At 40.8% G+C, this 24,027-nt stretch overlaps 1 protein-coding gene across 11 annotated transcripts in view; it reads left to right on the forward strand.

Moving 5' to 3' along the window:
- Positions 1-24,027, forward strand: part of THRB (thyroid hormone receptor beta) — a 381,519-nt gene that overhangs the window by 313,501 nt on the left and 43,991 nt on the right. Inside the window, exon 1 of one of the 11 annotated variants that reach the window (XM_032329172.1) lies at positions 16,890-17,508. The exons of the other annotated variants lie outside the window; for them this stretch is intronic. Coding sequence (XP_032185063.1) covers positions 17,181-17,508 — 328 coding nt within the window. The 5' untranslated portion in view covers positions 16,890-17,180. Of the gene's footprint in view, positions 1-16,889; positions 17,509-24,027 lie in introns of those variants that run through there. 11 annotated transcript variants of the gene reach the window in all.

Below are 24,027 nucleotides of genomic sequence, written 5' to 3' on the forward strand. Positions count from 1 at the left end.
TCAAAATCACTTTACTAACAAGTTATTTTCTCTCATTTTAAAAAAGCCTTCCATGTTCTGTATAAAATTGAAAATTTATCAAATGTTCAACAAAGCAATTTTTAGAAATAATTTCTATTTCCATCCTCCAAAGACAAGAAGTGTTAAAAATCTTTATTATATTTCAGTCTCTTTTCTGTGCGTATCTATTTTTTATAAACTTGGAATCATACTAGACATGCCATTTTTTCACCAGTTTTTAATGCTTAATCACATATCATGAACATTTTCCTTTGTCATTAAGTATCCCTCTGAATCCTGACTTTTATTGGCTATAAATTATCCTTGCTTATAGATATGCTGTAATTTATTAAGCCAGTCCCCAAGATTTAGACAAGTTAAAGTAATTTTTAAAACAGTATCTTATGTCAGTAAAGGGGCAGACTATTAACTCATGCTCTTCGTAAGAAGGAAAAAATGAATCAAATCAATGATGACAATTTTAAATGATATATAATTCTCATTTACCAAAATAACAAAGTGTTCTAAAAATGAGAGATGTAAAGCCAAGTCATTGTATGCATTATAATCCTTCAAGCTAGACATTCACATTTTCAGCGGTGATCGCTATCTTTGTCCTTAAGTAAAATACAAGGACATCTTCAGGTAAATGAGTATTTTAGAAGGTTGGGGATTAAAAAGCTTGAGCCCTTCCACTAGTACGACCATCTGCTTCATCCATCTCCACTCTCCACTCTGCCCGGACTCACCATACATCAGGGTGTGCGGTCCCAGCTGAGAGCGCCCGTGCGATTCATATACCTCAAGGGCACTCTACAAGCCTTAGCCGTCCACATGAGAATAAGTGCTCTCCACCAGCTTCTGGTAGATGCAAGAGAGCTGTGTGATTTGATACTTCAAAGGCAGGAAAGAGCACCCGTAAGTAGACCAGGACAGACAGAAATAGAGGGCAAGTAAAGAAAGGAAAGCGGTCAGCTGGAGTGGAGGGGAGGAAAAATCTGGAAACAGGGCAATGACAAAGGAGGCAAACATCAGAAATTCAAGGCTCCTTTATCCAACATCAGTTCTCACTGAGATTCAGCAGGAGCGGTGGATGGACCACAGGCTTCCCAAGAGCAATCTGGCAGTGTCTGTCACAACATAAAATGCAGATATGCTTTGACCCAGCCATCCCTCTTACAATACTCTGTTCCACAGAAACACTCACAGGGACAAAGATCCGTGTTCCCCTGCTTTCTTTGCACCTTTGTTTTTGTTACTGAAAAATCAGTAACACTCCAAATGTCCATCCACAGGGGAATGTTCGAATATACTATGGCATATCTAAAGTATCCACTGGAAGAATAAACAGGTTCTTAAAAGGAGGTGCTTTTAGGAATACCAAATAGAGAAACGACCATGCACTAAATATAGTGGGATCCCAATTACAGGTTTTTATAAATATGTTTCTGTTTATTTGTTTATTTATTTATTTATTTATTTATTTGAGAGAGCGAGCGATCACAAGCCAGGGGGAGGGGCAGAGGCAGAGGGAGAAGCAGACTCCCTGCTGAGCAAAAAGCCCCATGCAAAGGGCGGGGGATCCTGACTGAGCCACCCATGTGCCCCTCCCATTTATAGTTTTAAATATCTGTGTCACTTTGCATGCACAAATGTGCATAGACAAAAAGTCCTGGATACACATCAACCTGTGACACTAGGTAGCTTCAAAAGGAATGAGGAGAATAAAGGATGCTAACACTAACCTCATATACAACTGCGTGCAAGATTTTTGTACAATAAGAAGGCATTAATATTAGTACCAGGTGCAGTTTTCTTTCAAAGTTAAGCTCATATGCTTTATAGTCAGACAGACTTAGGTGAACTTCTTGCTCTTAAATAGACCAGCTCAGGGCAGGATTTTTAACCTCTCTGTCTCTCAACCCCCTTCCTTTTAAATGGGGTCATAATATCTGGCTTTCAGATTTGTTGTAAAGACGAAAGATCACATGGGTAAAGCACCCAGCATAGTGCCCGCCACTTAGTAGAGACAACATGATAACTGTTCTTAGAATAGAAACATTCTCTTAGCCTCGGGCTCCCCTTCTCCAGTGTTTGTCGCCCTTTCTGACCTTCAAATACACTGACAACCACATACACGTAAACGAAGAGAAGCAAAACAAAACACCACATATACAGCTATGGTAGAGGCATAAACAATTGAAGGAAGAGTCCATGGCAACAACCAAGATAGTTTTCAAACCCTGTCGATAATGACAAATTTAAATAAGAAACCCAGAAAAGTATGAAGGAGCCGAACTGGACTTTGAATCCTGGCAGTCTAGCTCCAGCACTAGAGCTCGTCATCATTGTAATGTCTCCTGACACAGAAAGGCAAGGAAATTGCAGGCACCTCAAGGAAGGAATCTAAACCACAGGGAAAACACTGGTCTACACTCAGAAGAAGGTGCAGGGCAGTAAGACCTGGGGTGAGAGGAGCCGCGGACTCCTTGTCATACAGTCTAAGGCCAAATTCTGGTGCTGCTCTTACCAGCCACTGAGCCTTGAGCAAGTCTCTCCTCCTGTTGGAGCCTCAGTTTCCTTAGCTATAAAATGGGAATCCTCTCACAGAATTGTGGAATTCTATGTGTATTATTTTTATAATGAGGCTTGGAAAGATGAGAAGCAGATTGGGTTTTAAGGATATAGACGCCCCCCCCCGCCCCCGCCATGTGAGAATACCACTAAGCAGATACTGACAGACTGAAGTTTCTAAAGCTGAGAATATTACAGACACAAGGGGGAACAGATACAATAGCCAAATCCTTTGATCCTTCCATAGTTTTCAGACAAAATAGGGTACAATGTGGACAGTTAACTTGTAAGAGCTGGCACTGAAGTTGAAAATTTACTGTTGGGAGAGTCATCCTTGCAAAGACATCATAGGTGACCATTGGAATTCAAAGGCTTTCCCTTGCCCAGACATTTCCCACAGGTTGCCCTGAATTCTCTGTGGTCTTTCCAAATGCAAACCTCCTGACTGGATAGCTTGTCAAGCCTCTAGCATCTCCACGTGGATGAACGGGGTCGGATTCCTTTCTCCCTTGACAGGGTCCAGTAACACCAATGGAAGGAGCAGAAAAGGGGTGAGGAGAGCAGGGAGTGAAGGAAAGAGTGAGAGAGAGTCAGGACTGCCACAGGCCACTGTGCATGCTGTCAGGCTGTGTGTTGGGCAGTAGGAGTGGTGTTTACCCACAGTGAAGTCTGTGACGTGGCGCTTTAAAGACAAATGTCACGTTGCCAAGAAAGACACTGAACACACATGTTCCAGTCAGATTTGGACATGTGTGAATGCATGTTGATCCGGGGCCACCAAGATATTCCAAGGTTGATAACACTATAATGTAGAATGAAGTCTGCTAAAAGAGTAGAATTTAAATGTTCTTACTGAAGATATATATGTGTGTGTGTGTATATACACATATACACACACATATGTATATGTACACATACACACACATACACTGTATATATTTGCATATACAATATTATATATATACATACACATATATGTGTGTGTGTGTCTGTATGTACATGTACATACAGACATACACACACACAATTGTATATATAAAATATCCAAAGTGATGGGTGTGTTAATTACCCAGATGGGAGAAACCCTGTCACAAGGTATGTATACATCAAATCACCACAATGTACACTTGAAATATCTTACAATTGTATTTGTCAATTATACCTCAATAAAGCTGAGGGGGAAAAAGTATTTCAAGAATCCTCAAATTACAGAGCTGGCCTTCTGCTTTAAATCCTAGGAATGTTCTCCAGCACTCGGTAGGTGCATGGGTAATATTGAGAACAGAAGACCATGGTTTGGCTCTCAGGCCTGACATTTACCAGGTATTTAACCTTGGATAAATCACTAATTCTCTCCAGCAAGGAATGTATTCAGAGATTAATTGCCCATAAAAACCCAAGGACATTAATCTGCAATTCTATTTTAAAGTACCTCTCTAATGCAATAACTGTATTTTCCCTTGGTGGGAAAAACAGGACAAAATAGATTAAATTAGTACTAATCCCCAAAATCTAAACTGTGATTATCAGAAATACATAGCAGCTCCAGGATTAATTGGGCAATCAGTCGCTTTTCACCGTCTCTTTCAGTGGTCTTAACCTCTCTTGTTGTACAGCTTCCCCCAGGAACAGAAGATTTCAGGCTTATAAAGACACCCATTCTCAATTCCCCAGTAAGTCTGGGCTTCTAGAACCCCTGTCAGCTTCTGGAAACATACGCATATTCCCCAATAAGCCTATTCCTCTGACAGTGTTGGTGACCAGTATATCCTCCCCTCTCCAGGGCAGAGGCTCTGGGTTTGAGTACTTCTGGAGGTGCAGAGACTCCACACCAAGGGAGCCTGCATACTAGCGACATTGCAGGGGTGCCTGGGTAGCTCAGCAGATTCAGCTTTTGTCTTCGGCTCAGGTCATGATCCTAGGGTCCTGAGATTGATAACCACATCAGGGTCCCTGCTCAGCAGGGTGCCTGATGCTCCCATGTTTGTGTGCGCTCTCGCTCTCTGACAAATAAATAAATAAAATGTAAAAAACACAGTGGTTGGGGCGCCTGGGTGGCTCACTGGGTTAAAGCCTCTGCCTTCAGCTCAGGTCATGCTCTCAGGGTCCTGGGATCGAGCCCCCCATCAGGCTCTCTGCTCGGCGGCGAGCCTGCTTCCTCCTCTCTCTCTCTTTCTCTGCCTGCCTCTCTGCCTAGTTGTGATCTTTCTCTGTCAAATAAATAAATAAAATCTTTTTTAAAAAAAAAAAAAAAAACCACAGTGGCAGTGCAGACAAAATAGTCAAGTACACTGGGAAGCCATTTCACTTGTATGTATGACCTGTACGGACACACACATGGTTTCTCTCTGTAGTTTGCTATGTGGCTGATACTAATATGAGCTATATTTAGAGATCAGTTTTTCAGGTTCTGGACCAATTCAGCCACCTTGACTTGAAATGAAATAAATATGATCCCACTTCTCTATCCACTCTGCAAAGATACCAGAAATCCAAAATCAACTGAGCTTTGGAAATGAGAGTCAGAAATCCTCCATGAGCCAAAGCCATCCTCCCTGGCATTGACCTGATACAGAATTGTGATCTTTGGCAAACCTCTGTCCCCGTGACATTTGCCAATATTGACTTATACAAGGGGCTTGACTTTGTTAAACTTCACTGCCTCTTAAAACATAGAACTGTATTGCAAATATGTCTATTTAATTTGAATGTCTATACTGTGAAGTTACTTGGCATTCGAGTTTGAATACTGTGTGTATGTTGATGATCTACTAGTCTAGATGTCAATATTTGGTGAGTGGCAAAGTTGACCCCAACTATCCATAGTTACCCCATAACATGCAGTTTATACAGGCCATATTGTCCTAAGTCCAGCCTCAGACTTAATGAAAAGATACTTGTTTTGCTCTTTGTTTGCCTAGATCTGGAAAGAACTTCTTATAATAAGCCTAAGATATAAAACTAAAGGTCAAAAATGCGTAAGTAAAAGAAGCTCCTGCCCTTTAAGGGAAAAAAATACATGTTAATTTTTGCAGGAGTTTCAACTGAATGGTTTCCAAGGAAACAGGTATCTGCAATGGGCTCATCCCATTTAATATTTATAGCCGAACATAGGGAATAGTGCTTTCTTATTATCCCTTTCTGGTTACACATGATATGCTCATTCTTAAGTTTCCTTTGAAGTGATCATTCTATGTTTGAATCTTATTTTTTCCAAACAAGGGAAACATTTGTCTATTCTATGATTTTTTTAAAAAAAGAAGAAGTTTTGCAATATCAAGAATATAAGCATGGTGATCACCACTAAAAAGGAAAAAAGAATTGCAACACTAAATCAATCTGACACACTTCTCCTAGGTGAATTGAGGGGGGTTGATTTTGTTTGTTGTCTTATTGCACATTGGCTTACCTTTTTAGCTGGTTCCTGCTTTTAAGAGTTGAACTGGAAAAACGAAATTGGTAGGAAAGAACCATCTTCAACTTTGAGTGAGCTGTATGTTTTACTGGAAGATCTGCTAAGGCAAACCTATAAATACCATTTTACCTGTGATTTTAAAGTACTCTCCTCTTTACCGAAAAGTTGGAATAATACAGAGAACTCCCACGTACCCTTCATCTGGACTCGCCAGTTATTAACATTTTGCAACATTTGCCTTAGCACAGTGCGTGTGTGTGTGTGTGTGTGTGTGTGTGTGAGAGAGAGAGAGAGAGAGAGAGAGAGAGAAAGTGTGTCTGCGTCTGTATATATACAGAGTATTTTTTAGGATCATGTAAGAGTCAGTCACAGACATCATACTCATTGAACTCTAAAAACTTTAGAGTGTCCCTTAAAGCCAAAGAAATTCTCTTAGAAAACCATGGTACAGTTCTCAAAATCAGGAAGTTTAACATTGACGCCTACTATTATCTAATCTAGAGACTTTATGGAAATTTTACAAACCGTCCCCTCTCCATCCCCTGTCCCCCCAGGAGGAGAGGTAGAGTCTGAGACCTGGGCCGGAGAAAGGATTGTCCCTGGAGACTTTCATGGGTGTTATCCCTCCTGACGGGACTGCTCCAGGCCACCACCACATGTTGTTTCTGGTCCAGGACCCAGGCCAGGATTATGTATTCCATGCAGCTTTTGCATCTCATTCATCTGCTTTGATCTGTAACGGGGTGTCACGACCATTCTCTTCATGACATTGATATATTTGAAGAATGCAGGCCTGTGATTGCGTAGAGCCTCCCTCGGTTAGGGTGTGACTGATGTTTCCTCATGATTAGAATCAGATTATGTATTTTTGGCAAAAATGCTAAAAAAAAATTGTCATATCCCATGATGTTTTTGTTCCTATAAAAATTTAAGTGTGTGATTCAGAAATGGTTTGCAGTCTTCCAAACCGCCTACGTGTTCGTGTGAGGAATTTTCTATTGTTATTGGTGAGCTCGTTCATTATCTCGTGGGGTTGGAAGAAAGTGTATTTTCTAGAATCCCACTTATTAAGCAACCATTCAGTAGCCTAAGGGTGAATGTCTAAAGAGTCGAAGTTATTTGTTTCTATGTCACCTATGAGAGTTTTAAGGCTGGAACAACAGTATGATACCTCCCTGGGGGACACCTTTCTTTGTAGTAGGGACAGAAAGCAGATCCTCTGTGATCTGAAGGCCTCTGAGTATAACATATAGATGCTGCCTCTTTATTCACTTTTCAAGCTTTAACTGGGCCTTCTTTTCTTTCCATAATCCAATCCTGTTAAATAACAAAACAATTGAGATTGGAATGTACCTGCAGTTAATCTTGATCTCTACTATGTATCTTTCTAGATTATTTTGATATTTGAAATAAAATGAAGAGCTTCAATTCACCATTTCTAGATGTGGTTCTCAGGGTGCCAACATGAAGTAGATCCAGTGTTTGAAAACACATTTACAAATCCTCTTTTATTCACGTTCTGCATGAAGGTCCCATCCAAATATCACTTCCTTTGTGCTTGTTTCTCCACTCCCCCTCAGAATGAATCATTTCTTTCCTCATGCTGTCATGAATTATTACTATAGTAAAGCACCTATTGGGCATACCTTATCTTACTACAGCTTCAGAACATGCCTGTGGAATTCACCAGAGGTTGAGATCACCTTGATTTACACCAAAAGTGTTCTTAAGTGTATTCTGTGTGCCCCGTCTGCGTGTGTGTTGAGAGTAGAAAGTTCGATGAGACTGCTTCCAGCCTGGGGTTTCCAGACAGACATGTCGGACGAGCTTTGGGTCTAGACTTGAAATGCACAGCAACTCTACTGACGGCCACATAATAATGAAAATTCTGCTGACTGACTGACATTTGCCTTAGAGAAGAATAATAAAGAATTTAACTTAGGCTGTTTCAGAAGCAGGAATTCTACTTCACTCATCTTCACTTAACACATGGAGTATCTGGTGTGTCAGATACTGTCTTCTGCTTGTTGATACGTCTTTTTACTGGGGTTGCCAATGTCAGAGGCAGTCCCTGCCGTCCTCCTGTACGTGGTATTGATCTATAAATGATGTGAACATTTAAATTGTTTATTTTGATCATCAGTTTTAATTAGCTCAGGCTATTTGTAAGCCCACGTCTATTTTCATGAAGTTTTATTAAGATACAATTTACATACCATAAAATCCCTCTGTTTTAAGTATACAGTTCCATAATTGTTAGTGTGTTTACAGAGTTCTGCAGTCATCACCACAATCTTATTTTAGAACATTCCCATTACCCCAGAGAAACCTGCAGCTGACTTGCAGTGACTCTCCCTTTCTGTACCCAGTCCCTGGCCACCACTCATCTCCTTTCTGTCCCTACAGATGGGCCTTTACTGCACTGCACAAAAATGGAATCACACAACAGGACCGGCATCCTTTTCTTGATGTGTTATTTTTAAGGTTCATCCACATCGTAGCATGCCGCATTACTTTGTTTGAACTTTTTACCTTTCATTATTCTTCATAGAATTTTTAAGTATAAGTGTAAGAATGGAGCCTTTAATGAACAAAGAATAAATCTTTTGAAAACGACATCAATTGTGGCAGAGACTTGATTTTGCACTAGTTGTTCTTAAAGGTGAAAAAGCAAAGTATAATGCAGATGACTCAATCATTCATTCATTATTCCTATTATTAGGGAAATTTGTTTTAAAATTAATCTCTGTCATGTTATTCTGGAATAAAGAAAGTATACTATGGCTGTTAAATGTCAAAACCATTCCATTCAAACAACCACTCAACTTTTCAAATCAAGTCCATCAGTGTGAATTACAATGAAATGATCGTCTTAACACATTAAACTAAGTCAAAATGGACCTACTTGCTTTCATTAATTGAGGAGTACATAAAATGAGGGGCTCTATGATATTCATGGAAAGCATAAATGATATTCATAAAAATGTAAAATATTGAAGAAGTTTTTTTTTTCTAGAGATAGAGGGAAATGTATTGATCAAAATAAATATTTAAAGAGGCATTAAATTAAGCTCATCTTTGGAAAAACAGATAAATCATTATGGTGACCTTGAATTTGTGTCAAAACCTATTAATAATTTTCTCTGAGAAAAGCAGTATGGGGAAATGGGATAAGCAAGTTCTAGAATAGCAAATCAAGAGCTAAAATCTCTATACTAAGATTTTTCCTTGGCAGTTACGTAAGGTGAGAAAACCAGCCCCTCAGTTTCCACTCTGTAAAATGAATGGATATATCTTCACCACCAGTTGTATTGTTTGGTTATGACGTTAAAATGCAATAGACCTCGTCATTATTACTTAGCCAGTGTTCCAATTAAAGCTACACCAAACTGAAAGTTTATTGCATGCTTTTTAGACTATGATGCAAGCTTCATTAGAGTATATTAGCCACTAAAAGTTTGTTTTTGAATCAAATGTTCATTCGTGGAAAAGAGTGAACATGCCCCTGTTGGTTTAGAAAACAGGAGAGTTTGATGCTGATAACATTGGTCTAAAATGTATTTCAGAAACCTTCTTTTTCAAACCCCAGCTGTAAGGGGGCTAGTCAGCATTTGCTTCTGTATACATACATTTTCCTTTTACTAGATCCTGGTTCTCAAGCTTTAGCCCTGATTCTGCATCAGAATCCCTGGGAGGGCATGACCCCACACACACGCACTGCTGGCCTCAGCCGGGAGAGGCTGCTTCAGTGGGTTTGGGCAGGGCTGGAGAACAGGCATTTATAAGAAGTTCCAGGAGATGCAAATGCTGCTGGCTCAGGACCCACCCTTTTAGAACCACTGGCCCAAGGCTTGCTGAGTCTATTTTACACTCTCTGTGGAACACTACAAAGGGCTGTTTTCTTTGTCCCACTCATTCTGTAAGTTGACATATTTCACCTAGTAGAAAGCTGCCGTAACTGGGTCTGTGGTATCTTGTGCATGACTGTGCCAGGACAGCCGCTCCACCTTCACGAAGTAAAACACCACCTCCAGACCTTAGGCCTAGTAAGAGTGTCCAAGTTGAGGAAGCCACCAGGACTGCGCTGTGAAAATGTCCTTCTCCTTGGACACCTCTCAGTTCAGTTCCTGGGGCGGCTTCCAACATCTTGGGCCCCAGGGGTGTCTTGTTCCCACTTCAGTGTTCTCATCAGGGCCCTTTCTTTCCCAGTGCACCCAGATCACCATTCATTTGCCTTAATCCAGTAAACCTTGTTGTCACTTTTTCAAGCATATTTTTGTAAAAAGGAATTCTGCTTGGTGACCGATTTTAAACAAAAACCTCCCCTCAATATCCTTTCATAGAGCTGTAACCGGCAGGCACTATCAAGAAGCTTTTATCAAATACTAAAGGAGAAAAAAGAAAAATTAGAAACAAAGTCAGGGTACAAGTTGTTTGAAAAGAGGAGGGCTTTGAGTTTCTATTCCTACCAAACAGAAGCAGTCACAGAGCCCAAAGGCCCCAGTCTTGTGCTGTGGCCACCTGGGATTTGCACTACCTTGTGTCTGGCCTGCCTCTGCTGGCCAGTAGCTTTCCTCCTTGGTGAAGACCAAAAACAGGACACTCCCCTTGGCAGCTTCCCAGGCCCCTCCTCTCTGTCCCTGGTGTGTAATCTGAGAAACACACCACTCTTCCAGGGGATCTAACCCTATGAATGGCTTTCCCTCCAGCAAGAGTCATAGGACAGAATTCTGTGTTTCTGAAAGTGTGTTTCATGGAACACTTGTAACAGATATTAGAAGATACACAGGGTTCTATGATGAGATGTGTTTGGGAAATGCTGAGTCATGTGAGGTCAAACAAAGTTCGACACTTTTCATTTGTGATTCTCTGAGAGAGAGATATACAATGCATACTTTCCAAAATCATTTGACCACAGAACCTATTCTTATTGCTTTTTCTTCAAAGCGTCTCTTGGGACTGGTATTGTGAACCACTTTGAAAACATCCTCTGAATGAGGATCACATAATCAAAATCATCAAGGAGAGAGTGGCTCATGTTAATTAATGCACCTGGGACTGAGGAAGTAAAAAGTTCCAAAATGGTTTGAGTTGTACGTGATTCCATGGACTCAAGGTTTTATATCAATTCTTTTTTTTTTTTAAGATTTTATTTATTTGTCAGAGAGAAAGAGGAAGTGAGAGCACAAGGAGAGGTAGCAGCAGGCAGACGAAAAGCAAGCTTCCTGCTAAGTGAGAAGCCCAGTGTGGGACTCAATCCCAGAACCCTGGGATCATGACCCAAGCTGAAGGCAGATGCCCAACCAGCTGTGCCACCCAGGTATCCCTTGTATCAGTTCTTAAGGGGAGTGTCAACTCCCAGGCCTGCGGCAAATTCCCTCAATTCCCTCCCTTTCTCTAAGGCCGTATGTATCTTGGAGGAAGAACCAATGAACTTACTCAGAGGTTGAAGGTAGATAGTGAGGGCAAGTAAGGAGTCAAGGAGACACCCAGGCTTTGTGCTTAAACCCATAGGTGGATAGTGGTACCTGGATGGGAAGACTGCAGGAGGAACAGATTTTAGAAAGAATGAAGTGGGAGATACATGTTGGTGTGCCAGTGAACATGTCAAGTGGACAGCTGGACAGAAGATCTGATTTTAGAGAAGACATCCGGGATGGAGATATACATTTGGATGTCATTTACCTACTTTATTGGAAGCCATTAGAGCGGATGAGATCACCTACAACAGATGCTGGCAAACTTCTCTAAAGTGCCACATACGAAATATTTTCAACAAAGCCATATGGTCTCTGTTACAATTACTCAACTCTGCCATTGTAGCATGGAGTAGATATAGAAGCAGCCATAGATGATATGTAAATGAATAAGCATGACTGTGTTTCAATAAAACTTTATTTACAAAATAGGTAGTAGCCCATTTTGCTTTGTCAGTCAAAGCTTGCTGACTCCTAACCTAGAGTCAAAATGTAGACTCAAAAAAGAAAGTCCAAGACAGGTCCTAAGGCACTTCAATAATAATAATTATTACATATATACATAATTATATCACTATGCCAGTCACTGTTCTAAATGCTTAACTTATATTGACTCACTTCATCTTCACAATAACTGATGAGATGGATACCATTATCACTATTTTACAAAGGAATGAACAGTTACCTAAAGTTCTAATTTTTCTCTCTCTTGAGAAAAAAATTAGAAGTGCAGGGACACCTGGGTGGCTCAGTCAGTTAAGCACCTGCCCTTAGCTCAGATCACGATCCTAGGTTCCTGGGATGGAGCTGCACATAGGGCTCCCTGCTCAGCGTGGAGTCTGCTTCTCCCTCTTCCTCTGCCCTTCCCCCATATGTGCTCTTTCTCTCACAAATAAATCTTTAAAAGTAACTAAATAAATAAGTGCAGAGGTTCACAGTCTAGACTAGTATGGCAGTTCTGTAGCGGGTCTAGGTTCAACAACCTAAGTTCCCTCCAGCTCAGTTTTCTACCATCTAGAGTACAGTGGTCATTCTAATAGGCCAAAATGGTGGCTGGGGCTCCAGCTATCATAGCCACATTTCAGCAGCTGGAAGAAGGAACAAAGAAGCAGCTGATGGTATGCAACAGTTGTTTTTAATTTTCCTAGAAACTGCCCTACCACATTTTTCTGCTACATCTCATTGACCAGAGCTTTTTCACACAGTCACCTCTAGCTGCAAGGGAGACTGAGAAACTTTCTTCCCAAAGGCCATTGCACAACTAAAAATCAGACATTCTGTTACTAAAGCAGAAAGAAAGAAAAGCTATTAGAGTAGAAGCTAGTGTAAACATTTCATGTTTATTAATTATTTTTCTTTATGTGCCTTTTTTGCAAGTATTGTTGATAACACTCTCCCCAAGACATTTCTGCTCAGTTGTCTCGTATCTCTGGCCTCCACCGTTGAAGTCCCATTCACTCTTCAAAAGCCAACTCACAGGTCCCCTCTTACAAGCCGCTATGCCCAACTTTCTAGGAAGATTCTTCCCACATTCCCATGCCATAGTCACCATGCTTCCTTGGATTTAATTCTTCCCTGGTCTGTCTCTGTGGTCTGGCCCCTCTGCTCAACTAGACAATTCAAGGATAGGTGAAGCCAGGTCGAGGTTTAGAAAGTAAATTTTTAAGAACTAAGGGAAATAGGCATCAAAACTGCAAATGAAGAAAAACTCAGGTATGGGGGATGGCCCAGCACTGGTAAAAGGGGCCATGCTTGGGCACCCAGTAGAACAGCAGTTCTCAAATTCGGCTGCCTGTGGAAATAATCCGAGGAACTTAAAAAAAAAAATACCTTGATGCTCACGTTTCACACCATCCTGGTTAAATCAGAATTTCTGAGCGTGACACCTAGGCATCGATGTTTTTTAAAGTGCACAGGTGATGCCAGTGTGCGGCCTTATTTAAGAAACAGCTAAAAACAGAGGAAAAGACACTGAAAGAAGCTGCTTTCCTCCTTCAGAGACTTGAGGGTTTGTTGTTCACCTAGGAGGTTTTCCAAGCAATATCATCAGTCTTATCCTTTTAGGTTATTTCCTTCCAGCCGAAAACAGAGATGTATTTACATAATAAATTCTTATTGATTGGCACACTCCTAATGAGAATTATTAAAGCCCCCCCCCCAAGTTTATTTCAGGCAGTTTGAAGCACTATGGGTCAAATAACTCCCAAGCTTCCCCTTAAGTAACTAAATTAGAGTAGTCAGTAGCCAGGGAAATAAGAAAACAATCTTACTGAAGCTCATCTCATTTGTGACACATAATATGTTTAAATTGCCTTATCGACTTTACAGAGAAGCATGCCAGATCGATCACAAGTGACAGCACTGTGATTGCTTGGATCAGGGTGTGAGGGGTCATATTTCAAATTCAGTGTGAGTGTTGGACTCCATTTTCAGCTCACAGGAATGAGAGTTGTGTGCACTTGCTGCACGCAAAGAACATTCCCCGTTCTTGGAACAAGAAGGAGTGCATTCCAGAAAGTTTTGTACTGTTTTCTCCAAAAGATAAAAGTCCGAGAGGGAGAGCTCTTAAATATGCCTTGAAACTTTTTTTTTTCCTGTACAAAGGTTTCTGAGGGAATGCAGGATTGTTTTAATCCTGTGACTGTCAGGGGTCTTCGCCATGTTTTGTAAAAATTGAGGAAAACAAGTTTTGGAGTTGTTCTTTCCCTTTTCGCTGCAGTGTGTATATCCAGTCTGGGGGCAGAATAGCGCTCTGATTTTCCAAGTACCTTTGGAGATTTCTGGAAGTTGTTTTTAAGTGTTCCTTTGGCATAAAAGTTGAGACTCTGGCTTTGGTTGATATTGTTACTGGTGAAAAGCAAGAAATTGCTTGGATCTGTGCCTTCAATGAAATAGAAAGGAAGCCAGGAAATGCACTGGCAGAACCGCAGCATTGGACGGATCCGCCATGCAGCTCCGAACTAGAAAAAGAGGCCTTAAACATGTGTGTGTGCCAGGAAAGAAAACTGCTTTATTGAAAGGTTAATTTTCAGATTAGTTTGGGGAAATTTGAGATAAATAAATGAAAGCAGACAAAAAACATAAGGCCTGGATCCTTTTTCCTGGGGTTTTCAGAAAATAGTCACTGCTTCCAGTGAAATGTTTTGACATTTTCAGCAGGGAGAAAATGTTAATTGTAATGTTATGTGTATGTGTTCTTAAAAGCACTTGCGGATAAATCTTTTATTCATTTTAAGAGTAATCAGAAAGTGAAGACACTATTAGAATGTTAGCTATGTTCATTACTCTTTATTGTCACTTTCTTGCTGTCCAGGATGTAGTGGTTCTTCTTCCCGATTCAAGTGTACCAATTTGGAGAACCTTCTTCTCCTTGTCTTACAGCTCAGTTGCAATTTCTCAAGGAGTCTTATTACTAAACATCCATGCAGTCAGCCTGGGCTTCTTCCCTCCTTCTGTCTCATTTGTTGCCTGCTCTCTTCCCTTGGATCAGCAGCTCCATTTCTGTGCTTACAAAATCATCAGCACTCGGGACCCCTGGGTGGCTCCGTCAGTTAAATGTCTGCCTTTGGCTCAGGCCAGGATCCCAGGGTCACAATCCCAGGGTCCTGGGATTGAGCCCCAGGTCTGGCTTCCAGCCCAGTAGGGAGTCTGCTAGTCCCTCTCCTTTTGCCCCTCCCCCTACTCATTCTCTATCTCTCTCACAAATAAACAAAATCTTTAAAAACAAAATAATAAAATAAAATCATCAGCTTTAAAGACTCCCTTTTATGTCAATGGCCCACTGACTCAAAATATTGAATACGTGGGGCGCCTGGGTGGCTCAGTGGGTGAAAGCCTCTGCCTTCAGCTCAGGTCATGGTCCCCAGGGTCCTGGGATAGAGCCCCCGAGTCTGGCTCTCTGCTCAGCAGGGAGCCTGCTTCCTCCTCTCTCTATCTGCCTGCCTCTCTGCCTACTTGTGATAAATAAATAAATAAATAAATAAATAAATAAATAAATAAAATCTTTTAAAAATATATTAAATACATGTGCTACTGAGCTACTTAGTGGCTGGGGCTGGATTGACTTGTGGAACAGCAATCTCTGCTCCCACCGCCTCCCTGCTTTGCACTTAACAGATACCCCGTAGGTATTTGTTGAATGACTGTCATTCATACCTTCCTTTCTCTGTCATATATCCCTGTCCCAGAATCCCATGTTGCAGTTGACTAGAGTTTCATTTCCAAAGAGGAGGTCTCACTGCTGAGTATTACAATATTACATTGTCTGTGGTCACTTAGGAGGGAAATACCAACAAGGTCGTACATTCATGTAACGGCAGGAACCCAAATGTAAATGTCACCACCTGAGTCCCAGCCCTGCAAACTGAGACTCTGGAAGAAATAGAAAGAACCCCTAGCTGCAAAGAAAGCAGCCTTGGCCCTTACTGAACCATGATCTAGAACACACGCACAGAGTGGGTATACGCGTGGTCAACCACATGGAGGAAAAAACCTTTAGTAATGATCTTAGCAAGCAGTTAGGGTCTAATTTGATATTTGTTTGCATCTTAGTTAAAAGATACGGTGATTCTTACAGAAAATGCTCTTCCCTCTTAAAGATCACTGTCTTTAAACCTCAAGCATGTGAGTACTACTTAAATCACATTTAAGCTTGGAAATAATCTCAAAAGCAAATTTGATTGGAATAAAATGACAAATGTACACAGTGTCCCACATACCACCTCTAAGAGTGCTGTTTCCACAAACGGAGGGAGGACCTGCCAGAATGGAGGGGTTCTTCATTTAAGGGCACCAGCACATACTCTCTCTCTCTCCTGTGCTTATAAACAAAACATAAAAACAGAATGAGCAAAGCTAATTTAAGCTTTAGGTCTCATGTAGATTTGTGTCAACGATGTAGAAAATTATCTGCTACAAGGAAGAAAACAGAGCTCACTCACAGACACCAGAGGCATTTTCAGAAGTGCTTTTCCTTGGCACGTTTCTAAAACCTGTGGAGCCTGTGTATCATGAGGACGATGGTGGGGTCTTGCCATTAAAAGCCAATCGGTAACATTCAACAGACTTAACCACCAACACTCGCATGACTAGATTAATGTTCTGGAGTCAGTCATCGGGCTCGTTATTGCTGGGATTTTCTCTGGGTCATGCTAATAAACCGGATTATTGATTTTAGGATTTTCTGTGTGTCCAAGGATATTCTCTAAGATGTCCTTACAAGGTTTCATGCTTAAGTTGTCAACCAAAATGACATCGCAATGAGTAATCATTTTCTAATCATGTTAAAAGGGGTTAAAAACGGCATATAAAATGCATCTTCCCAGCTTCGGAGGAGCAGGAGCCTTCTTGCTGTCACTCCTCCAGATGGGTGACGGTCATTCCTACCTGGGTGCCATCTTCCCCAGGAATTAGCTGCGTTCTCAGCTTAAGACCTTTGATAGTCAGAAATCTGCTTTCCAATATGTTTGAATGGCAGGAGAGCTCAAAAGACACCTCGATCCAAATAGGATTTTAGCCCGTCAGGTGCTAGTCCAAAGTAAAGCAGGCGGGGTGGCTGTGCTGCCCGTGGTGTTTATTCATCTTTCCTTCTCGCTTCATGCGTATGGATGGACGCTTCCCCGTGTATATGCCCGGCTCTCAGGGCGTATGGGGCTGGTGAATGCATGCAGGGAGTGTGTGTATATGTAAAGTAGAAACTGAACCAGGGTCACAAAATGAACTACTGTATGCAAGAAGTATATGAAGTGCGCCCAGCTGCCGGCAGCAACTGCTACATGCAGGCCACTGATTATTACACGTATTTTGAAGATAGTGCGGGTTACAGTGGTCGCAACGCTCAGGCTGTGCCCAGTAACAACATATATATGGAACAGGCCTGGGCAGTGAATCAGCCTTATACCTGTAGTTACCCTGGAAACATGCTGAAAAGCAAGGACTCTGATTTGGACATGGCCCTGAATCAATACAGCCAACCTGAGTATTTCACTGAAGAAAAGCCTACTTTTTCTCAAGTGCAGTCACCATCGTACTCTCAAAAAAAAGGTAGGGTCCATTTTACTTGAATTTGTTAAAAGTTTCTGTGTTTGTTTCCCTTATGTTTCAAAGTTACGGTCTGCATCAGCTTTGTCAAGTCTTTGACTCTGAACGCTGAATGTTTGAAATTAATAACAGCAGTAAAGAGTGAAGTTGCTAGGTGATTGCAAGGGGTCGGTGAGCAACAGCATTTCCAGGCACTTTTTTTCCAAGCATATATGAGAGCTGGATTGAGTTGATTTTTTAAGCTGTTTGTATATGTATATATACATTGTGTGTGTGCGCGTGTGTGTGTGTGTGTGTGTGTGTGTGTGTGTGTGTATGTGTTGCCCAAAATTAATATGGCCAGTTTCTTTGCTAAAGAAAATATGTAAAAGGCTTCCCCCTCGGTGGATAGGCACTGTGGCTTTTGAAGTGGGATAATTCTCCCCAGTTCAGGTTCAGATTAAAAACTCCTTTGAGTTTTTGTTCATATTTCAAATTAAAAGTTTATTTTAGTTAACTAATAAAATATTTTAGTGATCTCTTTAATGGTAGTATAATGTTGATATGTCAGATTTTATAATTGTTCATCTTTATATACTCACTGATCCCTGAAAACTGTAAACAATCTACTTGTGAGTATATTAAGCTGTAAGAATATAAAACTCAAAAAGGAACTAATGTGCTTTCTATTGCCATTTGTCCCTAGAGTTTTGCTTGTCTGGAATCATGTCAAATGAACTCTTTAGGAAAGAGAAGTATCGTTCAAAATATCCACAGTGGAAACAAGTGCAATATCCGTTTATTTTAACAGACACTGTGGCTTTACAATGCTGTGTAATTTTCTATCAATGGAACATTTCTTCTATATCAAAAAATAAAACAAGAGAAGCAAGCAGGTGGTATTCAGGGAACTTAATAGCATCTGCCAGATATTTTGGAAATAGCTTAAATTCTATTCTATTCTTGAATATGCCAGAAACTGTTTTTTTCTGTGTACGATCTACAAGATATTGCATAGGAAACCAAATTTACAGATTTCTATAATTTGCAAAAATATGATGTCCATGGATCCTCAAAGGTGAATTTCTCTGTAAAATTATCTTAAAACAGAATATGGCTTGGTTGATTATGGTTCCTATAAAAATTAACATTTGCTCTTCTTAATGTGTATGGCTTGGTTGATTATGGTTCCTATAAAAATTATCATTTGCTCTTCTTAATGTAGCTCTGTATTTAAGAGCTGCCTGTTTTGACATCAAAATAAAAAAACAAAAACAAACCAAAAAAAAAACACAAAAACCTCAAAGTGAAACTCTAGTTTAGTTGTTACTGTGGACTGTGTTTGGATTTTCTGTGCTGTTCTCCACCTTCCAAATAGGAAGTAGGAACGGAATTACAGCAGAACACATATTCAGAGTACTTAGTCGTATTTTCATTTAGTTTCACATCCTCTTGAAGAATATCAGAATTTCTCTCATTTATTACAAAGGGCACACCACAGAAATCCCCTAAAGGGAACATCTGAGATAGACCGAATGTGTGCTTTCTATTTCTATTTAGTATTACACTTAAGAGTAATTATCTTTGAAAAGAAGAAGTTAACATTGCTTCATTAGACACGTCTGGACACGCCTCTCACGGTGTTATGGGATCGCAAGATAATACTCATGCCTATCTCTCTATTTGGGGCATTCTGCTATTCTTAAAAATTCCTGCAAAACTTTTCAGGCTCTTTTACTTTTTTTTTTTCTTTTGTTTTTTCATGATATTTTCTTCAAGCAGTGCTGGAGAATATTTGCTCCTAAAACGTTAAAACAGAGATTCTTTGCTAATTAATTTGACGCTTGAACTAGAGGCTAAGACACATTATATGCATATATTGATGTAATTTCCCAAAGCCATATGCCATTGAAAGGCCAGGGCCACCTGCCAAACTCACTAAATCAAAGCAGACAAATATTCTTAAATGCGCCATTATTTACTGTTACAAGTCTTTAAGTAAATCCCAGTAAAACTAAACCCAGCTGTTAACTGTCTCTTAGGACAAAAGGTCGTACCCAACACGTTTATCCATATTGATCCATTATTGATTTTTGTTGTTGTTGGAGGACATCAGTAGTATCTTCTTAAGGCAAAATTAAGACTATAAACAGGTGTTCAGTGGGGCAGGCCTCATTATTCCGATTGGATTTTTATCTATTTTCATGAAATCCATCATTGTTTCATCTGGGTCTGTTGCTGTCACTGTAGCGCTTTAAACTCTTCAATAACACAGCTGTCTTAACTTTGTCAATTTTTTTCCCTTAAGGATGGCTTATTCTTTAGCCTTTAATTGGAATTTTCTAGTGTATAGAAAATGATCATAATCTTGTAAAAAAAATGTACTGTAAGTACACATAGATGAAATAAAGGAAGACTACAGAACCCAATGTCAAGACTAGTTATCTTAACAGTAGTCTTTAGAATGACTTTGAGTCCTCTTTGTATTGTTTTTGTGTGGGTTTTTTTTAAAAGATTGTATTTATTTATTTGACAGATAGAGATCACAAGGAGACAGAGAGGCAGGCGGGGGGCGGAGGGGAAGCAGGCTCCCGCTGAGCAGAGGGCCCGATGTGGGGCTTGATCCCAGGACCCTGGAATCATGACCTGAGCTGAAGGCAGAGGCTTTAACCCACCGAGCCACCCAGGTGCCCTGTTTTTGTGTGTTTTTATGTTTGTAGCCAGGAGGGAGAAATATTAGCAAGTTCCTGAAGCATGGAGGGCATGAACGAAGAGTCAGAATTCAGTTCATTGAACCGAATTTAAGCTAAAATTTCAAGAATTAGGGTGGGGTACAGAGCCAGTATCATTTTCACTTTGAGGGAAGGTGAAATGCAGAATGTAATGTCTGTCTTTTTTTTTTTCATATAGAAGATGAGAAAAACACATTTTTAATTTTTAAAAGTTAGAGACATATAAAAAGAGGCCTAGCATCACTCAGATACAAGCTCCTTATGTTTATGTCTTTCAAGTAACCTCACCTTGATTTGTTATATGAAAATCAGCTATCACAGCCAGTTCTGATCACTACCTTCACCTTAGCCCCTAGCTCAGGAGGAAGGGAAGTGTTTGGAAATCAGCTGGAGGCAGAGGGAATCGGCAACCAGTGTGTTGTGTCTTCTCCTTTGTGACCATAGTTCCCACATAGTTAAAAGTCGGTATCTTTTTCAATACGTTTCTTTTCTTTGCGGGGAGAGAGAGGGGGTTGCTAGCCGTTTCCATAAAAAATTCCAGTCACATTCCAAAGTCCCGCAACAGCTTAAGACTGGCTTCCCTGCAGGTGGCTTTGCCAGTCAGCCTCTGGGTCTGTTTAAATAGAATCATTCCCTGGAGTGTCTGTCCTGTGCAACCCCGTCCATGGGATTCTTTGCTTGACCTTCGATGCACCATCTTTACAGGAATTGCACATCCAAAAAGTCTGTAGTGCGTTTGCATCAGAGCTGGTTATCATGTCCAAGAGAATAAGAAATTCCTGTTTTTCTGAGTCCAGATCAAGGAGATGGGGTCCTCTTCAGTTTGGGTTTTGATAGCACGTGTTCTTGTTCTAAAGCTGCGTTATTGGTGGTCCAGAGAGAAATATTAATAACCAAAGCAGGAACTGCACCTCAAACTGTCCTTTCTGACTCTGTCTTCGGCTGCCCCTCTGTCTCAGGGACAGGAATCCAATGTATGTGAATAATCATGTAGACATTAGAAATGGAAATTAAATGGTAAGGTGAGCGATGTTTGAAGTGACCCACATCAAGATGACTGGATTAAAAAAAAGAGTAAAGCCCCAAAGAAATATGATCTCTAATCAGAATTTCCTCAGCCTCTTTCAAAGTCAGAGAACAGATGCTATACAGTAGAGCTGGACATGGGACAGTTCCAAAGTCTGCTCAGAAAAAAAAAAAAAATGTTCCGAGAAATAGGTACCCTTAAGCCCTAGATTCACACTCAGTCTCTGGAGAGGCAGGCAGGAAAGAAACCCAAAAAAGCGGGTAAGATTCATGAGTCTCCCAACCACACAATCTCTTCCAGCCACACACCTAAGGATGAGATGATTGCACACTATTTCCATTTCTTTTCTCAACTTTTCCCTCTCCTTCCCTTCTTGCCCCTCTTCTTCCTCTTTGTCTCTCCTGCCCCCCCCACTTTCCCTTGACTTCTCCCCCCCTCATTCTTTCTCCTTCTGCCCCTCTCTCCCCGTCCCTTCTCTCCCCCTCTAGTTGAATGTGTTTAATTTAAACACTTACGATTAGTCTACCCAATCCACTAAGTGTTGTAGGCATTATGTCTTTAAAATATAATACTTGAGAAGTTCATGCAACTGAAGATTCTCCTATAATGCTTATGTAATTGTAGGGATTCTGGCGTAAGGTTAGGATTTCAAATTAGACACTGCCACCCATGTACTATTAAGAGATAATATCACTCCAGAAAACAACAGAACCATTTTTTTTTTTTTAAACACAAAATGCATTTGCTGCTAAAAAGGTTAAGTAAAAGTGCGTCCTCTCAGTATCTAGAACTGGAAGCAAAGTAGGGAACAGTTGTAGCTTGCAAACCTTGTCCAAGCACAGACAAAAGCATGAGTTAACTTTTCTGTCCTTTTCTTGACAAGGGTTAGGTACCTGCCTTGTCAAAGGCACATCCTCCAGAAATTTCACTGGATTCACTAACCTTATCCTAGAGCACCCGCTATCATTCCTCACGATGAAAGCTAATGTCAGTAGTCCAAGGCATGATGAGAACCTGAAGTCAGATGACTGCCAGGCTTGTGAAGGACTGTTGGTGCCGTTTATTTCTCGCATGTGGGGTTATATCTGCCACCTTGCATCCCTTGATGAGTAAATACTTTCCCACAAACTCAAAGCTTTTTTTCTTAGCACTCGGTATCCAGGTGCCTTTAGTCTGAGGTCCTGTTGCTTCCCACTCTACCATCTGTTCTAGTCTAGCTTTTATGACCCCTATCTTCTTGTACTCATACTAAGAACCAGTGCTCACTTAGTGTCTGTATTCTTCCTTTTCCAGACCCTCATGAAGGCTGAACTTCCGTGCGCTGTCCTTGGTACCACCCTCATCTCCACACCCTTTGTACTGTACTAGCTGCTTTAGAGAATTTCCTGTTCTGCTGGAGATGTGTGCTTTTGAGTGGCGACCCCACCCCCCATCTGCAGATACTTCCTGCTGTATTGTGCTGTCCTCTTCTCTCCACAGTCACCTCCCTTCACAAAGCCTTCTTTGAATTCCAGTCACTTAGTGGCTGTGATACCTGCCCTCCACACCCACAATGGGGCTCCTCTTTAAAATTCCAAAACCTTTTCCATGCCCTGTTAGATCAAACACTAACACCACCAACTCTTCTTTACCCACAGGGAAGATTCTGGCTTCCCTGACCTAAAGGGAAATTTTGATTCTGGCTTTGTACTTCTGCCCATACTCTCTTTTCCAGAAATCTAGGCCGATTTCTCCATGTGCCCCTCCCTCTGCCTGAACTAGTGATGCTTTTTCTAGCTACCAGCTACTGCCTGCTATACCCCAGTATGTGCCCTGCCATTCTCAGCCCGTATCACCTCAGGTCACTTACTCAGCTCAGAACCCACCATCTTCTTCTATTTAACCAGCACCACATTCTCTCCAACACCCCGACTCCCAACTGGCCCCGGCTTCAAAAACAGGTTTCCCTTGTTTTATACAATAGTGCTGAATCATTCCTGTAAACCACCTTTAAAATTTTTTTATATAATGTGTATTGAACCAGAGTTTCTTGACCTTGGAACTATGAACATTTGGGGTCAGATGATTGTTGTGGAGGCTGATCTATACCTTGCAGGATGCTTAGCAGCATTCCTTGCTTCTATGCATGATATTTCAGTAGCACACAACTGCTCTGTCCTGTTATGATAATCAACAGTTTGTCCAGATATGTCCCTCTGGAGTGAAAATCACCCTGGTTGAGAACCGTTACATTAAAAGAACATAATATTAAGAGAACATCTGAAGTCGGGGATCTTTTTGGAATGTGAAAATCCCTCCTCATTTTTCATATTGAAAAGTCTAGATTTTTATATACCAAATTGTTTCAAAATGGAGTGCACTTGAACATATACATACATGCAACTATAGTACTTACATATATGTGTTATAGATCATTCCTATAGTCTGGACTTGGGTTCTCTTCCTCACATATGCTTATTTATGTAAACTCTAGCTTGATGATAAACACCGTGCAGGCAATCACCTGCTTCACTTCACACTCTGTGAAGTGCTCATCTATTAGGACAGCAGGGTATATCTGCACACACACCAATAGAACTTTTAACAACCATGATGCTGTCCTGATGACAAATGGGAATGTTCCTTCCCTTTATCAAGGGAAGAAGGCCTGACAGTCCATGTTTTTAGAGCTATAACCCTAAATCTCATTCTGAATGGATTTTCAGATAAAGAAAAGGCACCCATTTTTTTCTCAAACATGCAGGATCTGAGATAACTGTGGGAACCTCTGTATAAGCCTAATGC

The sequence above is a fragment of the Mustela erminea genome, chromosome 1 (genome assembly GCF_009829155.1).
Source record: "Mustela erminea isolate mMusErm1 chromosome 1, mMusErm1.Pri, whole genome shotgun sequence".
Taxonomy (NCBI): domain Eukaryota; kingdom Metazoa; phylum Chordata; class Mammalia; order Carnivora; family Mustelidae; genus Mustela; species Mustela erminea.